This window comes from Ochotona princeps, chromosome 21 (genome assembly GCF_030435755.1).
Source record: "Ochotona princeps isolate mOchPri1 chromosome 21, mOchPri1.hap1, whole genome shotgun sequence".
NCBI classification, from domain to species: domain Eukaryota; kingdom Metazoa; phylum Chordata; class Mammalia; order Lagomorpha; family Ochotonidae; genus Ochotona; species Ochotona princeps.
In genome coordinates this window covers 30,790,344-30,809,647 of record NC_080852.1, presented here as the reverse complement: position 1 = coordinate 30,809,647, position 19,304 = coordinate 30,790,344, and the positions used below count along the sequence as shown (strand labels likewise).

At 44.6% G+C, this 19,304-nt stretch overlaps 1 protein-coding gene across 2 annotated transcripts in view; it reads right to left on the bottom strand.

The window, feature by feature from the left end:
* The window catches only part of ULK4 (unc-51 like kinase 4), a 328,855-nt gene that overhangs the window by 224,319 nt on the left and 85,232 nt on the right, over positions 1–19,304 (bottom strand). The window contains exons 22-26 of one of the 2 annotated variants that reach the window (XM_058678919.1): positions 14,840–14,973; positions 12,499–12,620; positions 12,322–12,378; positions 5,704–5,755; positions 5,526–5,620 (exon numbers count right to left, since the gene is read on the bottom strand). In XM_058678919.1, the coding sequence (XP_058534902.1) occupies positions 5,526–5,620; positions 5,704–5,755; positions 12,322–12,378; positions 12,499–12,620; positions 14,840–14,973 (460 nt within the window). The remainder of the gene's footprint in view (positions 1–5,525; positions 5,621–5,703; positions 5,756–12,321; positions 12,379–12,498; positions 12,621–14,839; positions 14,974–19,304) is intronic. The other variant, XM_058678920.1, reaches the window with a different exon arrangement.

The following is a 19,304-nucleotide window of genomic DNA, read 5'->3' as shown; positions in this document are numbered from 1 at the left end:
AGTAACCCAAGTTGTTAAAATCTCAATCTTTCCAAGTGAAAATGACTCTCTAGAAGACCTAACAGGTGGGAAATAGCAATGTGAAAATTAAATGCTTCCTGGGCCTGGCGGCATGGCATAGCAGCTAAAGTCCTCGCCTTGAACGCCCCAGGATCCCATATGGGTGCCAGTTCTAATCCCGGCAGCTCCACTTCCCATCCAGCTCCCTGCTTGTGGCCTGGGAAAGCAGTTGAGGACGGCCCAATGCATTGGGACACTGCACCCGCGTGGGAGACCCGGAAGAGGTTCCAGGTTCCCGGCATCAGATCGGCGCGCATCGGTCCATTGCGGCTCACTTGGGGAGTGAATCATCGGATGGAAGATCTTCCTCTCTGTCTCTTCTCCTCTGTGTATATCTGGCTGTAATAAAATGAATAAATCTTAAAAAAAAAAAAAGAAAGAAAATTAAATGCTTCCTATGACGTGCAAATGCAAAGAAAATCCTGATGACAGCTTGGCTATTCGTCTTTAGCTCATATTTTTCCTGAGCTAGACAGCTGATTATCAAGTGAAAGTTACTCAGTAAGATATGCATTGAAAAATAAAATTCTCCTGAAAATGCACACTCAATGAGTCTAACCAGGAAAATTTTATTCCTGTTATATTCAATTACTGTTTTCATGGGGCGGGAAATCATTTTTAAAATCCTAAATCCTGCCCACCCGCCCCCTGTGGGAGACTTAAATGAAGCCACTGGCTCCTGGTTTCAGCCTGGTGGTGATGGTTAAGCCCTGGCCAACTGGGGAGTGGCCTCAAGGATAGAAGGGTGTGTGTGTGTGTGTGTGTGTGTGTGTGTATGTGTGTGTGTCCATACATCTATCACTGGTCCTTTCAAATAATAATTTAAAAAACTCAATAGCTACTAAGGACATAAAAGAATGAGCACATTTATAAATAAACACAAAGGTAGAACAAATAAGAGTACATCAACAGGGGGATGGAGACAAGTGCGGGCTTCTTAGAAGATGGAGTGGGGGGCTTTGGAGCACGGTGCTGTGGGCTGAGAGCCTCAAGCCTAGTAACACACAGCTGAGGCTCTAATTGAGCTTCAGATGCCTCAACTGGAGCTCTGAGCTCATTAGGAAAACTTGGATTTTTAAGTATCTGGAGTAACGTATTTTGGATTTAATTTGAAAGCAAACCATTTGAGAAATAAGCCCGCAGAAGGAAGCTGTGGCAAGCATTCTTTCTCACTCACTCATTCTCTCTCTAATGCTGCCTGTCAAATAAATAAGCAAACCTTTAAAGATAATTATACTTACTAATAATGCTGCAGGATTTTTCTTGATTTGAAAACAACTGCAGAGTATCACCTGAGTCCAGTAAAGCTCAATCCACATTTCTGAGAAGTCACATTAAAATGCCATGTTTGAGTAACAATACAACCCCACAGAGCAACCTTACAGTCTCACAACACAGACGAAGGAGGGAAGGAGCCTCTAACATCTGAACTGAATCACTTCCAAGTCACAGTGCAGAAACCACGCCAACAAAATCTGACACCGCAATTCCAAAGGGAGCGTGGGGCCTGCTAGCCATGTCAGAGAGGAATCTGAAGCTGCGACACTCCTGGCTTTGAACATGGAAAAGGGAAGAGGCCACAAGCCAGTGAACTCACGTGTCCTCCACATCTCTACCGAACGCACATGCAGAAATGCAAGAGGCGCGTCTCGGGCTCCTGAGTGTGCACATACATGCTCAGCTTCCGAGGTGCGTGCCAAGCAGCTCTGTGAATCTGCTCTCTCCTCTACACGCTTGCTGGCCATGGCTGAGAGTCCACGCACTCTCCAGCCCCACCAACACTCAGTACTAACACAAATATTAGGTGTAATTATAGCTAAATTAACTCAATATTAGCCTCAAGGCCTTAGTTGTAAATTTCACCTAAGGGTAGGGATTTTTACTTTAGAATGCTAAGGTTTGGCTAATCTTTTTTAAAGTTGAAGAAGCAGAAATACATTCTAGGCAAATTACTTATTTTACAGCCAGGAATAAAGAACTCACCTCTATGTCTCCTTTTGCTATTAATAACGCTTTTTGAAACCACATGAATTGGGAACAAACTCTGATTAACATCATTGTGGCTTTCTGTCTGCTATGTAGGCCACCTTGGCGGCTCCCAACCCTGAAGCATTGCACGGTCTAAAAACTCTGGGAAGAACTGAAGTTAAGGCGCCTGTGCTTAGCAAGAATTAAAGGCATTTAGCCACTTCCATATAATAAAGTATTGATTGGGAACCTTGAACAGAGCGTGCTACATTTCAAACCCTGGGGTCTGGATGTTCACCTTCATGTATTCCAGTCATGCTTAGGAAGAGATAATTAGAAGATTTCCCATGAGTTGTAGAAAGAAAACAATAGTTCTATGAAGCTGGTAAATTGCAGTGATGCATTCTCTTCTCATAATAGAGGCTGTAGTTTCAATAATCAGGACACTTGGATTTCAGGATGAGAAAGCAAACTAATTAATTTTCTATTTAAATGCAACATAAATAATTATAAACATTGTATTTTTAACAAATTAGCCATGAGGTTATTGTTCATTAGGGGAAAGAATCAATAAGCAACATTAAGCAAGTAATATCTCAATTGAAGATTTAGAGTTCATTGCCATGAAGATGACTGTGAGGAGCAAGGCTTCTAGCTACCGTGGGGTTGCTTCCTTGGATTGGCTCGCCTACTGGACAATCCAGAAATGCCATATACAATACAAACAGCATGATGGCTCAACTGGCTAATCCTCTACTTCCAAGCGCTGGCATCCCATACAGGTAATGGCTCATGTTTCAGCTGCTCCACTTCCCATCTAGCTCCCTACGTGTAGCCTGGGACCCTACACCCACATGGGAGACCAGAAGAGGCTCCTGGTTCCTGATTGGATTGGTTCAGCGCCGGCTGCTGTAGTCACCTGGGGAGTGAGCCAGTGAATGTAAGATCTTTCTGTCTCTACTCCTCTCTGTAAATCTGACTTTCCAATACAAATAAATAAATCTTAGAAAAGAGAGAGATCCATCTCCATGCTAACATACACTGGAAAGCAGCAGCAGACAGCCCAAGCAGTGAGGCCTGTGCCATCTGTAGGAGACCCAGGTAGTGCCTGCACCCCCGAGCTTCTTCCCGGGTCGGCCTAGCTGCTGCAGTATTTGAGGAGCAAACCAGCAGATGGAAATATCTTTCTCATTCCCTCTCATTTCGTCCCTCTAGTCCTCTCTCCCCATCACTCTGACTTCTGAATAAGTAGATGAATGAGTCAAAACTAACTAACTAAGAAACCCGTCCTAGAGAATTCTACTCTCAGGTCTGTATTCCCAGTGACCTGCACACTAGGTGCAGCTGACCTTGGACGGGGCACTGCTGCAGCTGCAACACCTGGCAGCTGACCTTGGACGGGGCACTGCTGCACCTGTAACACCTGGCAGCTGACCTTGGACGGGGCACTGCTGCACCTGTAACACCTGGCAGCTGACCTTGGACGGGGCACTGCTGCACCTGGCAGAGCCCTCAGCAACCTGGCAGATGCAAGTATAAGCTCTTTCTGCTGGAAGGAACACCCTCCATGCCAGGTCTGAGGGATTTCCCACAGTGGAATTCAAGGTCAGCAGCAGCAAAAAGTGAACAATTACATCTCCACACATAAGAGAGCTTCGTCACAAGATATAAATACCACCAGAAACAAAAGAATTTTTACAGTCTTTTGAAAATGGAATTATCATACTGCACACAACCACATTTTACAAATGTGAATAGATGAACTGCAAACTAGAAAGTATCTACCAGGAAGAAACCATCATAAAAAGCAACACAGACTTTAAGAGGACAAGCAGAACTTTCAATGATGGTTGAACTCCCACAACAGAAAAATGACAATCAAATGTGCAATAATTATATCCAGCATAACAAATGAGGTCATTCAGAACAAAGAAAGATGATACAAAATACAGGAAGGAAGTCTGTTATGCATACTGAATTGCCAAAGAAAATATAGGGTACTTCAAAAAAAATCAATGGAAAAGTCGAAGTGCAAGATCAGTTTAGGGGCAGGCACTGTGATTCAGCAGGTTAAACACAAAGTTACTGGGATTGGCGCTATGGTACAGTGCGTTAAGATGCCATCTGCAGTGCCAGCATCCCATATGAACATCGGTGTGAGTCCTGGGAAGGAATGGGAAATGGAGAAAACGAAATTTTCCACCTACAAGTTCACTGCTCAAATGACCCTAACAGAGCCATCACACCGGCTCTCTATCTCCAAATTTCAATACACTTTCTAAATTCAATATTTTGATTTATTCCTATGACAGGCACTCCCCAAACTCAGGAGTGACTCCTGTCTAAAAGTCAGCTTGATGGTTTCATCACTGGAAATTGATTTATTTGAGATCAAAACCTTTGTCTAAGGGTTGGGGCTGTGGTCCAGCGGTTTCAGCTACCGCCTACAATGCCAGCATCCCCTAGAAGCACCAGTTCAAATCCTGCCAGCTCCACTTCCAACCCAGCTCCCTGCCACTGCTCCTGGGAAAGCAGCAGAGAATGACCCAAGTGCGCTGCCCACGTGGGAGACCAGGTGACATTCCAGACTCCCGGCTTCAACCTGGAAACTCATTCTCTTCCTTTCTCTACAGCATGTTATCACTCACCTCTGCTCACTCTCTGTCATCTAAATAAATAAATATCCTTTTAAAAAATACACATATAACGTATCATCCCAAGCAGTCCCAAATCTCCAGTGTTTCATGTAAGGGTCAGGGAAGAGGCTGAGGGGAGGCAGGGAGGGTTAACGAGTGAAGGGTGGGACCATGTCTGGGCGCTCTGGCAGCACCCACAACAGCCACACAGGCAGGACCTAGCCCTGCTCCCTGCACTGCAGCCTTAGTCTCTTCCCATCCAGCTCCTCTAGGCCAGAAGAGGCCTTCTGTGAAAAGCAGAGGAGGAAGCCTCCCTCCTCTCCTCTCAAGGCAGCCTGCAGCTCGCCTGAGGATTAGAGGTTCTTCAACGGTGCGATTTTGCCACCCAGAGGACACATGTCGGTACAGAGAGACATTTCCAGTGGAAATGGGGCAGGTGCCACCAGCCTCTGGTGGGTCTGATAAATGTCCTGTTGAGCACAGGATGCCCCCATGATCAGAACTGCCCATCTAGAGGTGCCTGCAAGGTCAAGGCTGAAAAGCTCTGCCCCTGTACTGTTGATGAAACAAGCAATGACCAGGCAACCAGTTGGGGAGGGTCAGGGGACACGTGTGGACCAGGAGGGACAAAGATGAGCACAGAAAAACCCTGAGTAAGTCAACAAGGAGGAGCACAACCGACTTCCCATGTCCATCCTGCCAGAGGGGGCAGCAATTATGAACGGTCACTTCACATCAGGAACACATACAAGCCTGGCACAGACACAGACATGGACACACACACCTATGTCACATCTTTTTACATGGACAAATCCCAAGTAAATTAACAAGAAGCTTTGCTCCAAAGCTGCCAGAACTGACCGTGCAGCGATAGTCCTTCAGTAAGAGAGGATACTGTATTATTGCTTCAAAGGCCGACAACGTGATCTTGATAAATTCTTCTGATGCTGTCAGCCCTAGGAATAAAGATTGCAGGTGTTTATCAAGCACAGTACCAAAGTGCCTCAAGCAATGATAAAGGACCCCATGGTCTACCCACCAATGGCTCCATCTATATTCGTTTCTCCGGAGTCTACCGATGTAATATGACTCTAGGAAAAAAAGAAAACATTCAGTCAGCAGAACTTTAAAGATAACCCAAGATATTTTACCCCCAAAGTGTAGCTATCATTCTTCATAAAATAATTCATAGAGGGCATTTACCTTATACTGAAACACCATAATCTGTTCTTAGACATGTTAAATACTGTGCATTAGTTAAACATTCTGATACTTTAAAAATGTACAACGCGGGCCTGGCGGCATGGCCTAGCGGCTAAAGTCCTCGCCTTGAAAGCCCCAGGATCCCATATGGGCGCCAGTTCTAATCCTGGCAGCTCCACTTCCCATCCAGCTCTCTGCTTGTGGCCTGGGAAGGCAGTTGAGGACGGCCCAATGCATTGGGACACTGCACCCGCGTGGGAGACCCGGAAGAGGTTCCAGGTTCCCGGCTTTGGATCGGCGCACATCGGCCCGTTGCGGCTCACTTGGGGAGTGAAACATCGGACGGAAGATCTTCCTCTCTGTCTCTCCTCCTCTGTGTATATCTGGCTGTAATAAAATGAATAAATCTTTAAAAAAAATGTACAACGCACTATTGATGGGCTTTCATGCTGGAATACGTTTAGTAAGAACATAAGCCCCTACAAGAGTTCAAGTGATCCAAATGACGCGGACCATCTGCAACACCATGCCCCGCCCACTCGTCTCACATCCTGGGGAGTCAGGAAGAATGGTACCTGCTCAGCTGAGGCCGTGGCAGAGCAGAGTCAAGGCCTGGCTGCGTACATTCAAAGTGGATCAAGACGCACGCTCTCCCCACCACCCCCATTCCACCTGCCTTTCTCTCCCCAGGAGGGAATCACTTTCATAAATTCACCAATTCCTTAGTATTTTCAAACATGTTTCACAAATATGTATGCTCCCAAACAGTATATTGTTTGGATGCTTTTTTAATTGAAATTATATCAAACTGTATACAGTTGATACAACTGAAATATACACTCTTTAATTTTTAAAACTATGCTACATGAAATTAAAAAGGCAGAATTTAAATCTCCACATACACTCATACATACACAGTATAGCCTTAACCATATGTATCTCTGTGTCATATAAAAATATAATTTTCATAAACACATATACATGAATAGAAAATATTACTAGGGACACAATACATTAACAATGGTTGTCTCTGTGGGTAAAATATGGATGACTTTATTACTTCAAACTTCACATAATTTTTCACATTTTCTTTAATAGGCATGTGCATTACAATTTGAATAAATCTAAATTAACCTTAAAATAACAATCTCAAAAGACTTGCATTTTCTCTACAGGTTTAAAAGAAAATACAAGCTCTTGGAAAACAAAAAAAGACTGGATATTGTAAATTTTTTCTGTTCATGGGTAAGTAAGCAAAGAGGAGAAAAAAAAATTTAACACACGCAAGGAATGCAATCCATAAAATCAGGAGGCAATGTGTACTATTTATAATCTTTTGTTTATAATCAAAATCTTACAAAATTTCAAAACAGGCATGCACGTTCTGATGAATTTGACATTGAACTAAAAAATTTCAGAGGAACAGCTGTCTTGAGACTTAACCCTATGTCAGGTCAAAGTCGTCAGGTACCCAGAGCGGCAGGCGCGGAGCAGCGAGCACAGGAGTCGCCCAGGGACCCTGGCACAGGAGACCCACTTCCGCCTGGTAGCTCTGCCCTTCCCTGCCCTTGGGATCTGCAAACCACCTCCACCAACTACCTCTTCTCCTGTCAATGCCAACAGAGTTCTCTAGATGATGGAATTAGGAGCTTCTTTTAATTTTCGTTCTTCCTTATACCTCCTCCCTCTTAAAATTTTTTTTAAATCCCTAGTGCATACTTTATTGATTTCCTAACTTGAATGCTTTTGGATAAATTTCTTCTTGGCACTTCATGTAAGAGGAGGTGATGAAGGAAGAGTGATGACAGGGTAGGAACTCCTGAGAGCCAAGAACGTGACCAGTCCTCTGGGTGAGCATGAAGGTGCACAAATTCGAAAAGGAAGCTGGATGTGAGCGTGTACACACAGTCCCTGGAGGTCAGCAGCCAATGCTTTAAAGTGAGACTAGTCACTTCCAGTGTTTTTCTCTGGCCATACTTAACCAATGAAAGTAGGGTGGCGTAGGTTAAGACAATGAACATTTAGCCAAGATGAGGCTTTTTCTGGAAAGCAACAAGGGAAGGAGAGAGGGGAGCAGACGTTGAGGATACCCGCAAGGCAGTGAAGGGTGCTGAACCAGGGAATGCACATGGGCAACGTGCAGCAGCAGAGCCCCAGGAGGGCAGGATGGCGAGGGCAAAGCCAGGAAGAACAACTCAAGTCTCAGAGGAGCCTGAGGTGCTGCTGGAGCTGGGCAGCAAGACAGACAGCAGAAAATGGTTGGGGGTAGCAGGGAGGGGATGGAGAGTCAGACAATGAGACTACAGAGTCAGCAAGCAGTCTGACATCAGGACAAGGCAGATGAAGGAAAGACAGACGAACTCCAGGGCAGAGGGGCAGGGAAGAAGCCAAGAGGGGCTGAGCCGTGGGAGCAGCACCAATGAAACAGGCACAGCATGGACAGTGATCTGGGTTCTAAAATGACCTTGAGGAATGAGAGCCAATGACCCTGAGTGCACAGAGACTATGACGCAGGCTACTTCCAGATGATATCAACTTTAAGGCTGGCAGTGTTATATCAGGGGAAAAAAAAACCATGGACTCCCCACCCAGCTGTCTAGGAGTTTGGGGCAGACAACAGCACCACCTAGCGGACAGACAGCAGGGCAGCTGCGCCTTACGGGTGCACCTGGGCTCTTCACATCAGTATTCCTTCAAGATGAAACCAATTTCTATAGCAAGCTTGGAAATGAACTCACGACCTGTTTCAAAAAGAACCTAACAAGCACATTCGTTTGCCAATGAATACCGTTGAGGCACCCTATTTTTATGAGTGCACCATGTCTGTTTTATCTACAGCCAAAACCAACATCTTTCAGCAAGCTGGTATCGGACAGTAACAAGCTGTCGAGGGCAGTAAGTGTCGCTCTATCTCTTCCTTGTTCTTTTGTAGGAAACCATGACCACCAACCATTGCACATTTATAAACTAACAAGCCCTGAACTTAGAGACAAACACACACAACAAGGTCCTCTTCCTCAGCTCTTTAACCCAGAACATGTTAAAGGGACACAGGAAGCCTGGAGGACGTAATGCAGGCGTGCGCCCCGAGTCCGCTCACACATGTCCTCAGCGTCATTTCTCCTGAGTCTGGCCCCGCTCAACGTCTTCTCTTCGGGAGGCCCAGACGCAGCACGCTGTTTACTGTGAATGCTTAAAACCTGGAGCTGGCATTTTTTACCAAGATGGCGCCCAAGGCAAAGAAGGAAGCTCCTGCTCCTCCCAGAGCCGGAGCCCAAGGAAGGCTCTGAAGGCCAAGAAGGTGGTGCTGAAAGGCGTCCACAGCCACAAAAAGATCCGCGCATCATCCACCACCCGGTGGCCCAAGACGCAGCACCTGCGCCTGCAGCCCAAATACCCTCGGAAGAGCGCCCCCAGGAGGAACAAGCTTGACCACTATGCCATCATCAAGCTCCCCCATCACAGAGTCGGCTAGGAAGAAGACAGAAGACAACAACACGCTCGTGTTCATTGTGGATGTCAAGGCCAACAAGCACCAGACCAAACAAGCCATGAAGAAGCTCTAGGACACGGTTGTGGCCCAAGTCAATGCCCTGACCAGGCCTGATGGAGGAAAGAAGGGGTCATGTGCGCCTGGCTCCTGATGATGAGGCTCTGGATGCCACCAACAAGACTGGGATCATCAAATCTGCATCCAGCTGCCTAGTTCTAAATATATGGTTTTCACCATTAAAAAAAAGAAAAAAAGAAAACGACGACAAAAAACCCGGAGTGGAGAAGGCTGGCTGTGAGGCTGGGCTCCTACTGCCAGGAAGCAGCACAAAACCGCAATTATCGGCTCTCTCACCTGCAGCCTTGAACACTGGAGAGTGGCTTACAAGTTCCCTGGCTAAACTGCTTCCAAAACTTGGTCTCTTTTAAACTACAAAACTTCATTCACTTTGGAAAAACATGTTTTTTTTTTAATTAGGAAAAAAAAAACCTACTTCTCATATCCATATTTCCAGTAGGAGAATCCTGATTTTTTCTTTCTTCTATCAACAACAAGATCCTACAGCTTGAGCAGGTACACCTTGCCCATGTGCCATCAGGAAAACCAAAGTCCACAGAAGCCACAGTTCCCAGGCTGTCTCCAGCTGCTCTGCAAAGGAGCTGTCAGCATCACACCAGCCATGACTGTAGACTCCATGGCCACACCATGGCAGGCCAGGAGCCCTGGAGAATTGCTTTAGCAGAAGTCAAGAACTCCTTGGCTTTGCAAGATTTTCAGAGCAACAGTTGGACCAGTAAAGGCTTTAAAAACACGAACCTGAGGATATTAATCTGGAATAGACTGCTTCCAGATATCAGACCTCAATCACCAACTGCGCAGCCCCGGGCTCTGCATCCTGGGCCATGAGATGTTCACAGCAGGGTAACAGCCGCCTGCCCCCAAACAACTCGCAGGCTCAGGGAGTCTTAAAGCCCAATCAAACCCATGATTTGGCAGAAAACTCCAGACCCCTCCATGTGCTGAGCTGCACTGTGTTGCTAAAGGGACCTGGGGAGGCTGCGTGAGAGGACTGTTGTCTCCTGTCATCACCCGGGCACAGCCGCTTGAATAATTATTTTGACACTTTCTGACAAGATCATGAATTCACTCAGAGTCACATGCAGGTTCCAGAGGCTCATAAGAATGTCTAAGGGCTTCTGTTGGACAGCTAATCCCACATCCTGCATTTTAGTCAATAATTCTCCATCTTTACCAGTATTACACTGAATATGAGGGAGAATACATGGGTAAGGGCAATAGACTGACTCAATAGGGCAAAGAGTCAAAGAATTCTGGAACTATCCAAAATTACTCCCACAAGAAATAGTTGATGCAGTGCCAAAAGACCATCTTCTATGCCTCAATTCGATCCATGTGGGTGAGATTATAAAGAATAAAATATACCACAGGGTTTCTAATATTGAAACAACCTATGGATGGGGACAATTATTTTGCATTCCTTAGACATACGCACAATTGAGAGAACTGTGGGGACATCATTCACCTTTGGAGAGGACACCTACTCTTGCACCAGGGCTCAGAGGCCTGTCCACAGAGGGTCCTCCCCCATCACCTCTGCACACAGCCCAACAAGGAAAGGAGTTTCCCCTAAAATACCGGCAAGATTCCTGAAGGACAATTTGAGAATTTCATGTTCGAGTTATTTGGTAATCCATTGGAAACCTACAATGCACTGAGTTACATTTTTACAGAACAGCACCACACTTGAAAAAAATAAATTAGTTTAGAGGAAAAACACAATTATACCTATCCCAAACTCACACTTGTGTCAAAATCTCCCTAAGCGAGCTACAAGGTGAGCAAGACTACTGATTTCAGGCATGGCTGTTAGTGCAACGGGATGGCACAGCCAGAATTACAGTCATGCTAAAACGGTACCCATGCTGTAGCTAAATGTGAGGAACAATTAAAGATGGGCATCAATAGAAATTTTAAAAGTTTACAAACTCATGACTATTATACATTATATATTTTCTACATAAAATCTCTTCTAAAATTCAGAACTGAAAATGTTAGTATGATAAGAACTTAAAATCCAACACAACAGTGGTCTAATAGTGTCTTCTATTCAGCATTAAAAATACAATACTTCATCTAAGGGTGAACTTGCTAAAAACCCACATTATCTGATGGGAGTGGTAATTTTTTTTCTTAATTTTAAATGAGCAATAAAATTGAGGTGCCTGCTTTATTTTATCTAGATCTCACGTGGCATTTTGAAAAATATCTGTCCAACTTCTTCTTTTTAATCCTATCTAAGTAACAGCAGAGATGCTACGTGACAACGTCTCCGCGGGCCTTGGTGCAGCCCCTCTCCTCGTCACCGACAGATATAATGGCAACTATTACAGGCAAAGGAGAAAAATAACATAATTCATAAGACATAAAACTTAACCAAGATGATAATTTTCAGTGAGGGGGAAAAACAATGAAGTGTAAGATAGCCCACTGACTTTTCATTTCCATCAGCAAAATTCAATTAAAGCCTACCCTGGGATTCACTTGGAACAATGCTATCACACAGAGACACGGTGGGATTGGACAACACAAGCCCAGGTAAATAAGTAAGAATATATATTCTTAGTATTTTGCCTTCACCAGTTTTATTATATATATATTTTTAATCTACGGCGTGTAAGACTACAGTTACTGGAAGAGTTTCCGTGGGCTTATTTATCCTATTTAAGCCTGCTTCTAAACAACATACATTATCAGGCGAGAATGTGTTTTTCTCCAAATGTCAAATTTTATTACCATTCAACAGATAAAAAATGTAAAAAGGTCACTTCCCCAGGGACAAATAAATACCACTGGGATTTTTAAATGACTCCATTCTGACACCAAATTCCAGCAACATGGGAGATGGTGGCATCTTTAGCACCAACACACTGTGCTACTCACCAAAATGGTGCCGTAACTGAAAAGGAACTCTTCGGTCACAACTTGGGGTCGAAACACCTGGGAGAGGAGAGAGATGTCATTTGGACCGAGAAATGAAAACATGTGGTCTGAGGCCTAACCCAGGGAGGGGGAGACAGCGCCGACGCCATCAGCTCTCCCCAGCGCAGGGACGGATACCTGTGAGGTCACCAGGTGCAGAACCACGGGCATCAGGGGCAGGCAGAGCCTCAGCTGCTTCACCTGAACCGTGGATGGGTGCTTGCGGCCGGAAACGTTGGCCAAGGCCGTGAGAATGTCACCTGGGAAGTGCAATTCAGAGAATGGCAGAGGTTAGAATGCGAATGCTGGGATCGCATGAGTCACCGCTGCTATAGCTATTCACCTCCCAAGGCAAGATGCTAGGGGAGGCTGTGTCACTTTGAGGCACAAATACTAACGTTATACACAGACCATCGTGTCTCTGGGGACAGAATGGGATGCTTGGCACGTGTACTGTCAGTGAACTCAACTTCTCATCTACTAAGCTAGAAGACAATTTATAAATGGTTGAGTGGTGCTTTTAGATTTTTGTTTTTGGTATTTTCCATATTTAAACAGTGAGTACTTACTACTTTGATTTAAAAAAAAATGAGGACAATAATTTCAAACTATAAAGTTTATCAAGTAGAGATGACAACTTTTAAAACATGCTGCAGAGGGCCCAGCGGCATGGCCTAGCGGCTAAAGTCCTCGCCTTGAACACACCAGGATCCCATATGGTCATGGTTCTAATCCCGGCTGCTCCACTTCCCATCCAGCTCCCTGCTTGTGGCCTGGGAAAGCAGTCGAGGATGGCCCAAAGCCTTGGGAACCTGCACCTGTGTGGGAGACCCAGAAGAGCTCCTGGCTCCTGGCTTCGAATAGGCGCAGCACCGGCCCGTTTCGGCTCACTTGGGGAGTGAATCATCGGACGGAAGATCTTCCTCTCTGTCTCTCCTCCTCTCTGTAGATCTGACTTTCCAATAAAAATAAATAAATCTAAAAAAAAAAAAACATGCTGCAGGATCAAAGTTTTTTAAAAAATCCTAAAAGTTTATATCAGATGGTAAATCCATTAATTAGTAAAACTTGCCATATGTGTGGATGTGAGGATCTTATTTTAATTTATCCTAAAGTATGATAATTTTGGTAATGAGCTCAGCCACCAATTGGACAATAATAGCCTTCAGATTGAAGACTTTTCTTGAAAACAGTGTAGTTTGGAATTAACTTTTGAGATCTGTATATAGAAAAGTGATTCCCTGACACAGGAAACAGGGAAGACCGAGAGGGAGTTGGGAGAAGCGCAGCCCAAACAGCAGCCTTTGAGAGAGGGAGAGCATGGTTCCGTGTCCCGCAGCACCGGGGGTGACAAGACCAACCAGAACCATCCGGTTCGCCATGAACAACTCCAGGAGAGGAGCTCAAAGGCGCTGAACGGGACATACTGACAACAAGCGGGAGACGCCAATTACTCAGACTCCATCAGTATACATTGCAACCCATAAATATGTATGTACAATTAGTATATTAATCAACAAATTATTTTTAATCTTAGGGAGATGAAATGCTAATTAATCTGATTTGCTCATCACACATCAAATGCATGTATCAAGTTATCACAGCACACCCCAGAGTAAGAATAACTAATAAATAACATCTAAAGAAATGAACTGGGGAGTGGTTTATTTTCCATCATTAAAACATTAAAAAAATTTTCCTGATGTATTGGAAAGGAATAAAAGCTTACTTTCAATCAGCCATGAAGACATAAATGTTTCCATAACTTTGATTTAATGTTCTGAATTTCTGAGTCCAAGTATACTTTACTATGATGGCTTGGATCAAATTTAACAATTTAAATATTTCTGGTTTATAGCTACATCTGCTGGAAAAGCATGCAATGGAATTGATTATGTGTGTATGCACTGGATTACTTTAACTTCTGCAAATAACAAGTAAGTACAGGATTTCAGGAGCTGCAACAGCCTTTGCATATTCTTGGTAGGTGCTTGCATCAAAAAGATAATTTGCAAAAGCAAAGAAATTTCCAAACTTTGAAACGTAAATCAATATCAAAATACTTTCACATTAAATTTTGCCATCTTCACCTTTTAATAAAAATGTATGCATCTCAAAGGTCTTCTTTCTTTCTGTGAATAACAATCACTCTGATTTCAGAATGAAGCAGAGACGCACCGTGAGAAAAGTTACTCAGAGGATAGTGTAACTCCAAGATGGGGCAATTACAATGCTCCCTCATGTCTTCTGAGTAGCAGGTATACCTCAGCTAACACCTGAGTGCAGCCCTTCAGTCACAACGCTGGCACAAAACAATGACAAAGGTGGTGGTGGTGGGGAATCAAACTTGGGAGTTCACACTCAATCAAAAAACCACTGCTGTTGTGCTGGCCTGCGAGAACAGACGCAGCACCTGAACGCCACACGGCACAGAGCAGGAGGGGGCAGCAGTGGGCCCGGGCACCAGATGCCAACTTACCCAGGATGCCCGGCAGCTCCTGCACCATGTGACAGATGAGCAGATCCAGGCACCTGGACAGGTACTCGTTGCCGCTGTGCTGCTCCTTGCCTGGAGAGGTCTTCCTGCTGTCTCGCTCGATGTACATCACCAGTCTACACACAGGCAAAGTGCAGATATTACCTCTCATGATAAAACCTGCCGAGCCACAGCCGAGGCAAGCGTTTCCGGAGGGCACGGTCCCCGTCATGCTGACATTTAGATTTCTACCAGCTTGGCAGGTGCAGTCTTCCCCCCCCCTCTCCTTTTTCCTTGGAAAACTCAATATGCTTTTGCAGAAAGAAAATGAGGCAACTTTGTCTGACTGTCGACTATTACAAAACAACACTGATTTCCTTTACCTAGTGGAGGAAAAGCACTGAAAAGTGAGAGCTAGAGGTGTCGGGGCTGCAGGGAGCTCCTGGCACTCCCACAGGCCAAGGCAGAAGTGCACGCTGATCGCATGTATTGTCAGTCATTAATACTGAACTTCCTGGGGACCCTGCAGGCAATGCACACAAAATCTAACCCTCCTGGTAAACCGTGGACATAAATGCAAAGAATTATAGAGATTGCAGCTGCGATTTAAAACATCTAGACATGTTCCTGGCTCCTGGCTCCGGATCGGCACAGCACCAGCCACTGGGCTCACTTGGGGAGTGAATCATTGGACAGAAGATCTTCCTCTCTGTCTCTCCTCCTCTCTGCATATCTGACTTTGTAATAAAAATAACTAAAAATCTTTTTTTTAAAGATTAACAAACCAAGAGAAAAAATTACCAAGGAATAGGAAAAGGCAATATACACAGGAGAAACTATAAATGGGACAAAAAGTGAAATACACATCAAAATGATCGACAGTTGAACCACTCACATGGCTGATAAGCAAGACGCCATCCGGACTCTGAGTGTGCTGACAAGCTTTAGCCCAGAGGATAAGCCAACGGATCGAACACCCACAGCCAGCATCGAATTGCCTAGGTTCAAGTCCTAGTCCTGCTCATGACACCAGCTGCCTAGTAAGGCAGAGCCTGGGAGGCAGCAGAGACCACCCTGCTGTCGCACCCTATAAGAGACCTGCATTGGATTCTTGGCTCCAGGCTTGGCGCAGCCCAGATGCAGCCTCTGGAGGCACGTAAGAAGGGAACCCGCAGATGGGAGAGCACTCGCTCAGCTAAGTATCTCAAGACTGAGGACACGGACACATTTAGTACAATGCTGCTAGAAACACATGCAAGTACAAATCCACAACAATACAACGCCAGTATCATGAAAATTAAAAATCTCCTAATTTCACCTGTAGAAAGAAATAATTGTAGAGATCCCTGTATTCATAATGTGCTATCTGAAATAGCAAAACACTGCAGTGGGAGATGTCCAGCAAGAGAGAATGTGTTAAATAAAACACAGTTCAGCATTAAAACAAATACTTAAAAAGAAAGTGAGCCAGGTACGATCCTCGCCCTGCATATGCGTATGCTGGGATCCCTTTTGGGCACCAGTTCTTGTCTCGGCTGCTCCACTTCCCAACCAGCTCCCTGCTTATGGCTTGGGAAGGCAGTAGAGGGCAGCCCAAAGCCATGGGATCTGTCTTTCCTTCTCTCTGTAAATCTGCCTTTCCAATAAAAAGTAAATCTTTATACGTGGTATGCAAAAAAATATGACATGCTGTTAAAACATCTGAAGACCAAGTCAGATATTTTTCTTTAAATTGAGAATAACCCAGATTAATATTGCTTGGACTAAAAGCAATCTATATGAAACAAGCAGTTAATAGCGACACTTCCTTTGTATGACAGAACCTGGGGCGATGGGGCAGAAGGTGAGGTGTCTGAGTTTTTAAAAATTTCTTTGCTCCTTGAACCACTAATACATATCACCTGCTTAATGCTTTGAATGCAAGTGTTTTTTTAAAATTAAATAAGAATTTTGTCCTGTTTTTTTAGTTGAAAAATACTTGACTGTATGGGCCACCTAATGAAACACCAAATGCCAAGTACAGGTTAAACAGACTACCCCTCTTGGTAAGACCTGTGCGTCGCAGAGGTTAACTTTAGGCTAACTTTCAAGAAAAACCAAAGCTTTGTCACAGTCCCTGTCAAGTATGGTTATCTGATTCTATGCTTTTGCTGCGCTCTGTCTACTAACTTGGTAATGCTGGGAGATATACAACAACCAAACCTAGACGTAATCAAGAGCTGTAGCATTTTCAAACAATGTCATTTTGCACAAACTGTTTCAACTCTTCAAAGTGCTGGTCCTCTAAGTAAAAATGGGGTAAAAATGGCTACCATGTAGGACTGCTACATGTGATGAAATGAAAAGCTTGCCAAAATAGCATAACTGCTACCACTACCACCTGCCAACACACTAGGGATCACGCTATCCTAAGCGTGTTCACCCTACTCTGTGATGCATACATGTCACCATGGTCAAAAGCACAGACTGCAGGTTCCCCTCCGGGGCACACTGGTGCACTGCTTCAGCTCGCTGAAACAACACAGCATTGGGCTTCCCTAGAGAGAAATGCACCCCACTACAACTATTTGACACTCTGTCATGCAGAAAGATTGCAAGCATTTTCTTTTGAGAAAACAGTAACAATGGTAATTGCCAGGCCAGTTAGTTTTGAGACAGAGTGCCTACCCAGCACCATTGATTAGCCCGTTCTCCTACTTGAGAGGGATCTGGGCTGCCTTCTGCTTCTCTTTTTGCAACAGGACTCAGAGGTTCCCCCTGCAAGCACCGAACTACCCATTCCAATTATGCCCGCACGCAGCGGACGAGCTTCCCCAATTACAATCTCAGCAACACACGGCGACAGCAGATTTAACTTCCACCCATCCAGCAAGTCTAAAACACTTCTTGTGCAGTCAGTCTGGATTTTATCTCTTTTTAAGATTTCTTTATCTTTACTAGAAACACAGATTAGATTTACAGAAAGATAAAGACCTTTCATCCACTGGCTCACTCCCCAAATGGCCACAATGGCCAGAACTGAGCTGACCCAAGGCCAGGAGTTTCTTCTAGGTCTCTCACATGGGTGCAGGGTCCCAGGGTTTTGAGCCATCCTGCACTCTTTTCCCAGGCTGCAAGAAGGGAGCTAGATAGGAAGTGGAGCAGCTGGGATGGAAGTGACCACCGATCACAATGCATGCCTCGATCTGGTTTAGTGGAAGAAGCTGACCGGTTGCCCAAAGTGGTTTGTAAGTCAGTTTATATTCCACCTGTTACATGTGGGAACTTCAGTTACTCTATATCCTTGCTGAAACCCTGCAGTACTAGGCTTTGTGTTATTACAGTCTGGGAATAAATTCATTATCTTCTTGTAATTAAATTCAATTTTCCTGATGATAGATGAGGTCACATATCCTTTCGTGTGTTGACAGGCCATGTGGAGATGACCACTTCTGGGGAATGTCTGCTCAGGCCTCATGTACACCTTGCTCCTGGGCTATCTGCCTTTTCCTCCTGCAATGAACAATTCTCTGTATCTTTCAATTGAGATATCACTGCAGATTATGTGCGGAGCAAAAGGCTTCTAGTCTGTGCCTTGCCTTTTTACTTTTTAACTGTCTTTTGACAAACAGAAGCTCACAATTTCAAGATCAATTACCAATATTTTCCTTTATGACATTGCTTTTATGTTCTATTTTTAAAACCTCATTCTACTTCCAAGATCACACAGGTATCTCCTTTGGCTATCTAATGGGAACTTTGTGGTTTTAGCTTTTCACATTTAAATGTGCAATCTAACCATGCTTTTATATAACTTAAGGGAAACTTTTAAGACTTGTTTAAAAGGAGGGGAGGGCAAAGAAGGAAGACAGGACATGAGACAGACGGAGGGAGGGAGGGAACAAGAGGAGTCAGGGAAGAGTGTGCGATCTTTCATCTGCTCATTCACTAATGAAATGACCACAGCGACCAGGTGAGAGCCCGGTCAGAGCCAGGGGGCAGGCACTCCAGCCTGGTCAGCCTACATGAGTGGCAAGGGTTCAAGTGCTTGGGCCATCTTCTACTGCCCTCAATAATCAAATGGCCACAAAACCAAGGTCTGGGCCAGACCAGTCCTGGAGCCAGGAACTCTATCCTGGTCACCTCACATGAGTGGAAAGGGTTCAAGATGGCTTGGGCCATTTTCCACTGCCTTCCCAGGCACATTAATAGGAACCTGAGGCTTAACCTGTAGCACTACAATACTGGCCCAAAAAAAAATTTATTTTTCTATACTGATACCCAAATAACGCAGTACCATTTATGGGGGAATGGGGAAGAAACTATCACTTCCCTACTGTTTCCCCTTTGTGTCTGGCTCTTCTCCATGTTTTCCATCGTTTGGTAACTCCAGATAACTCATGTGCATTAATTCTCTACAGTGTAGTGTTAAATCTGCTCTGAACCCACTCCAGTGTTCTTATTTTCAGTTGGCTTATTTTCCAGATCT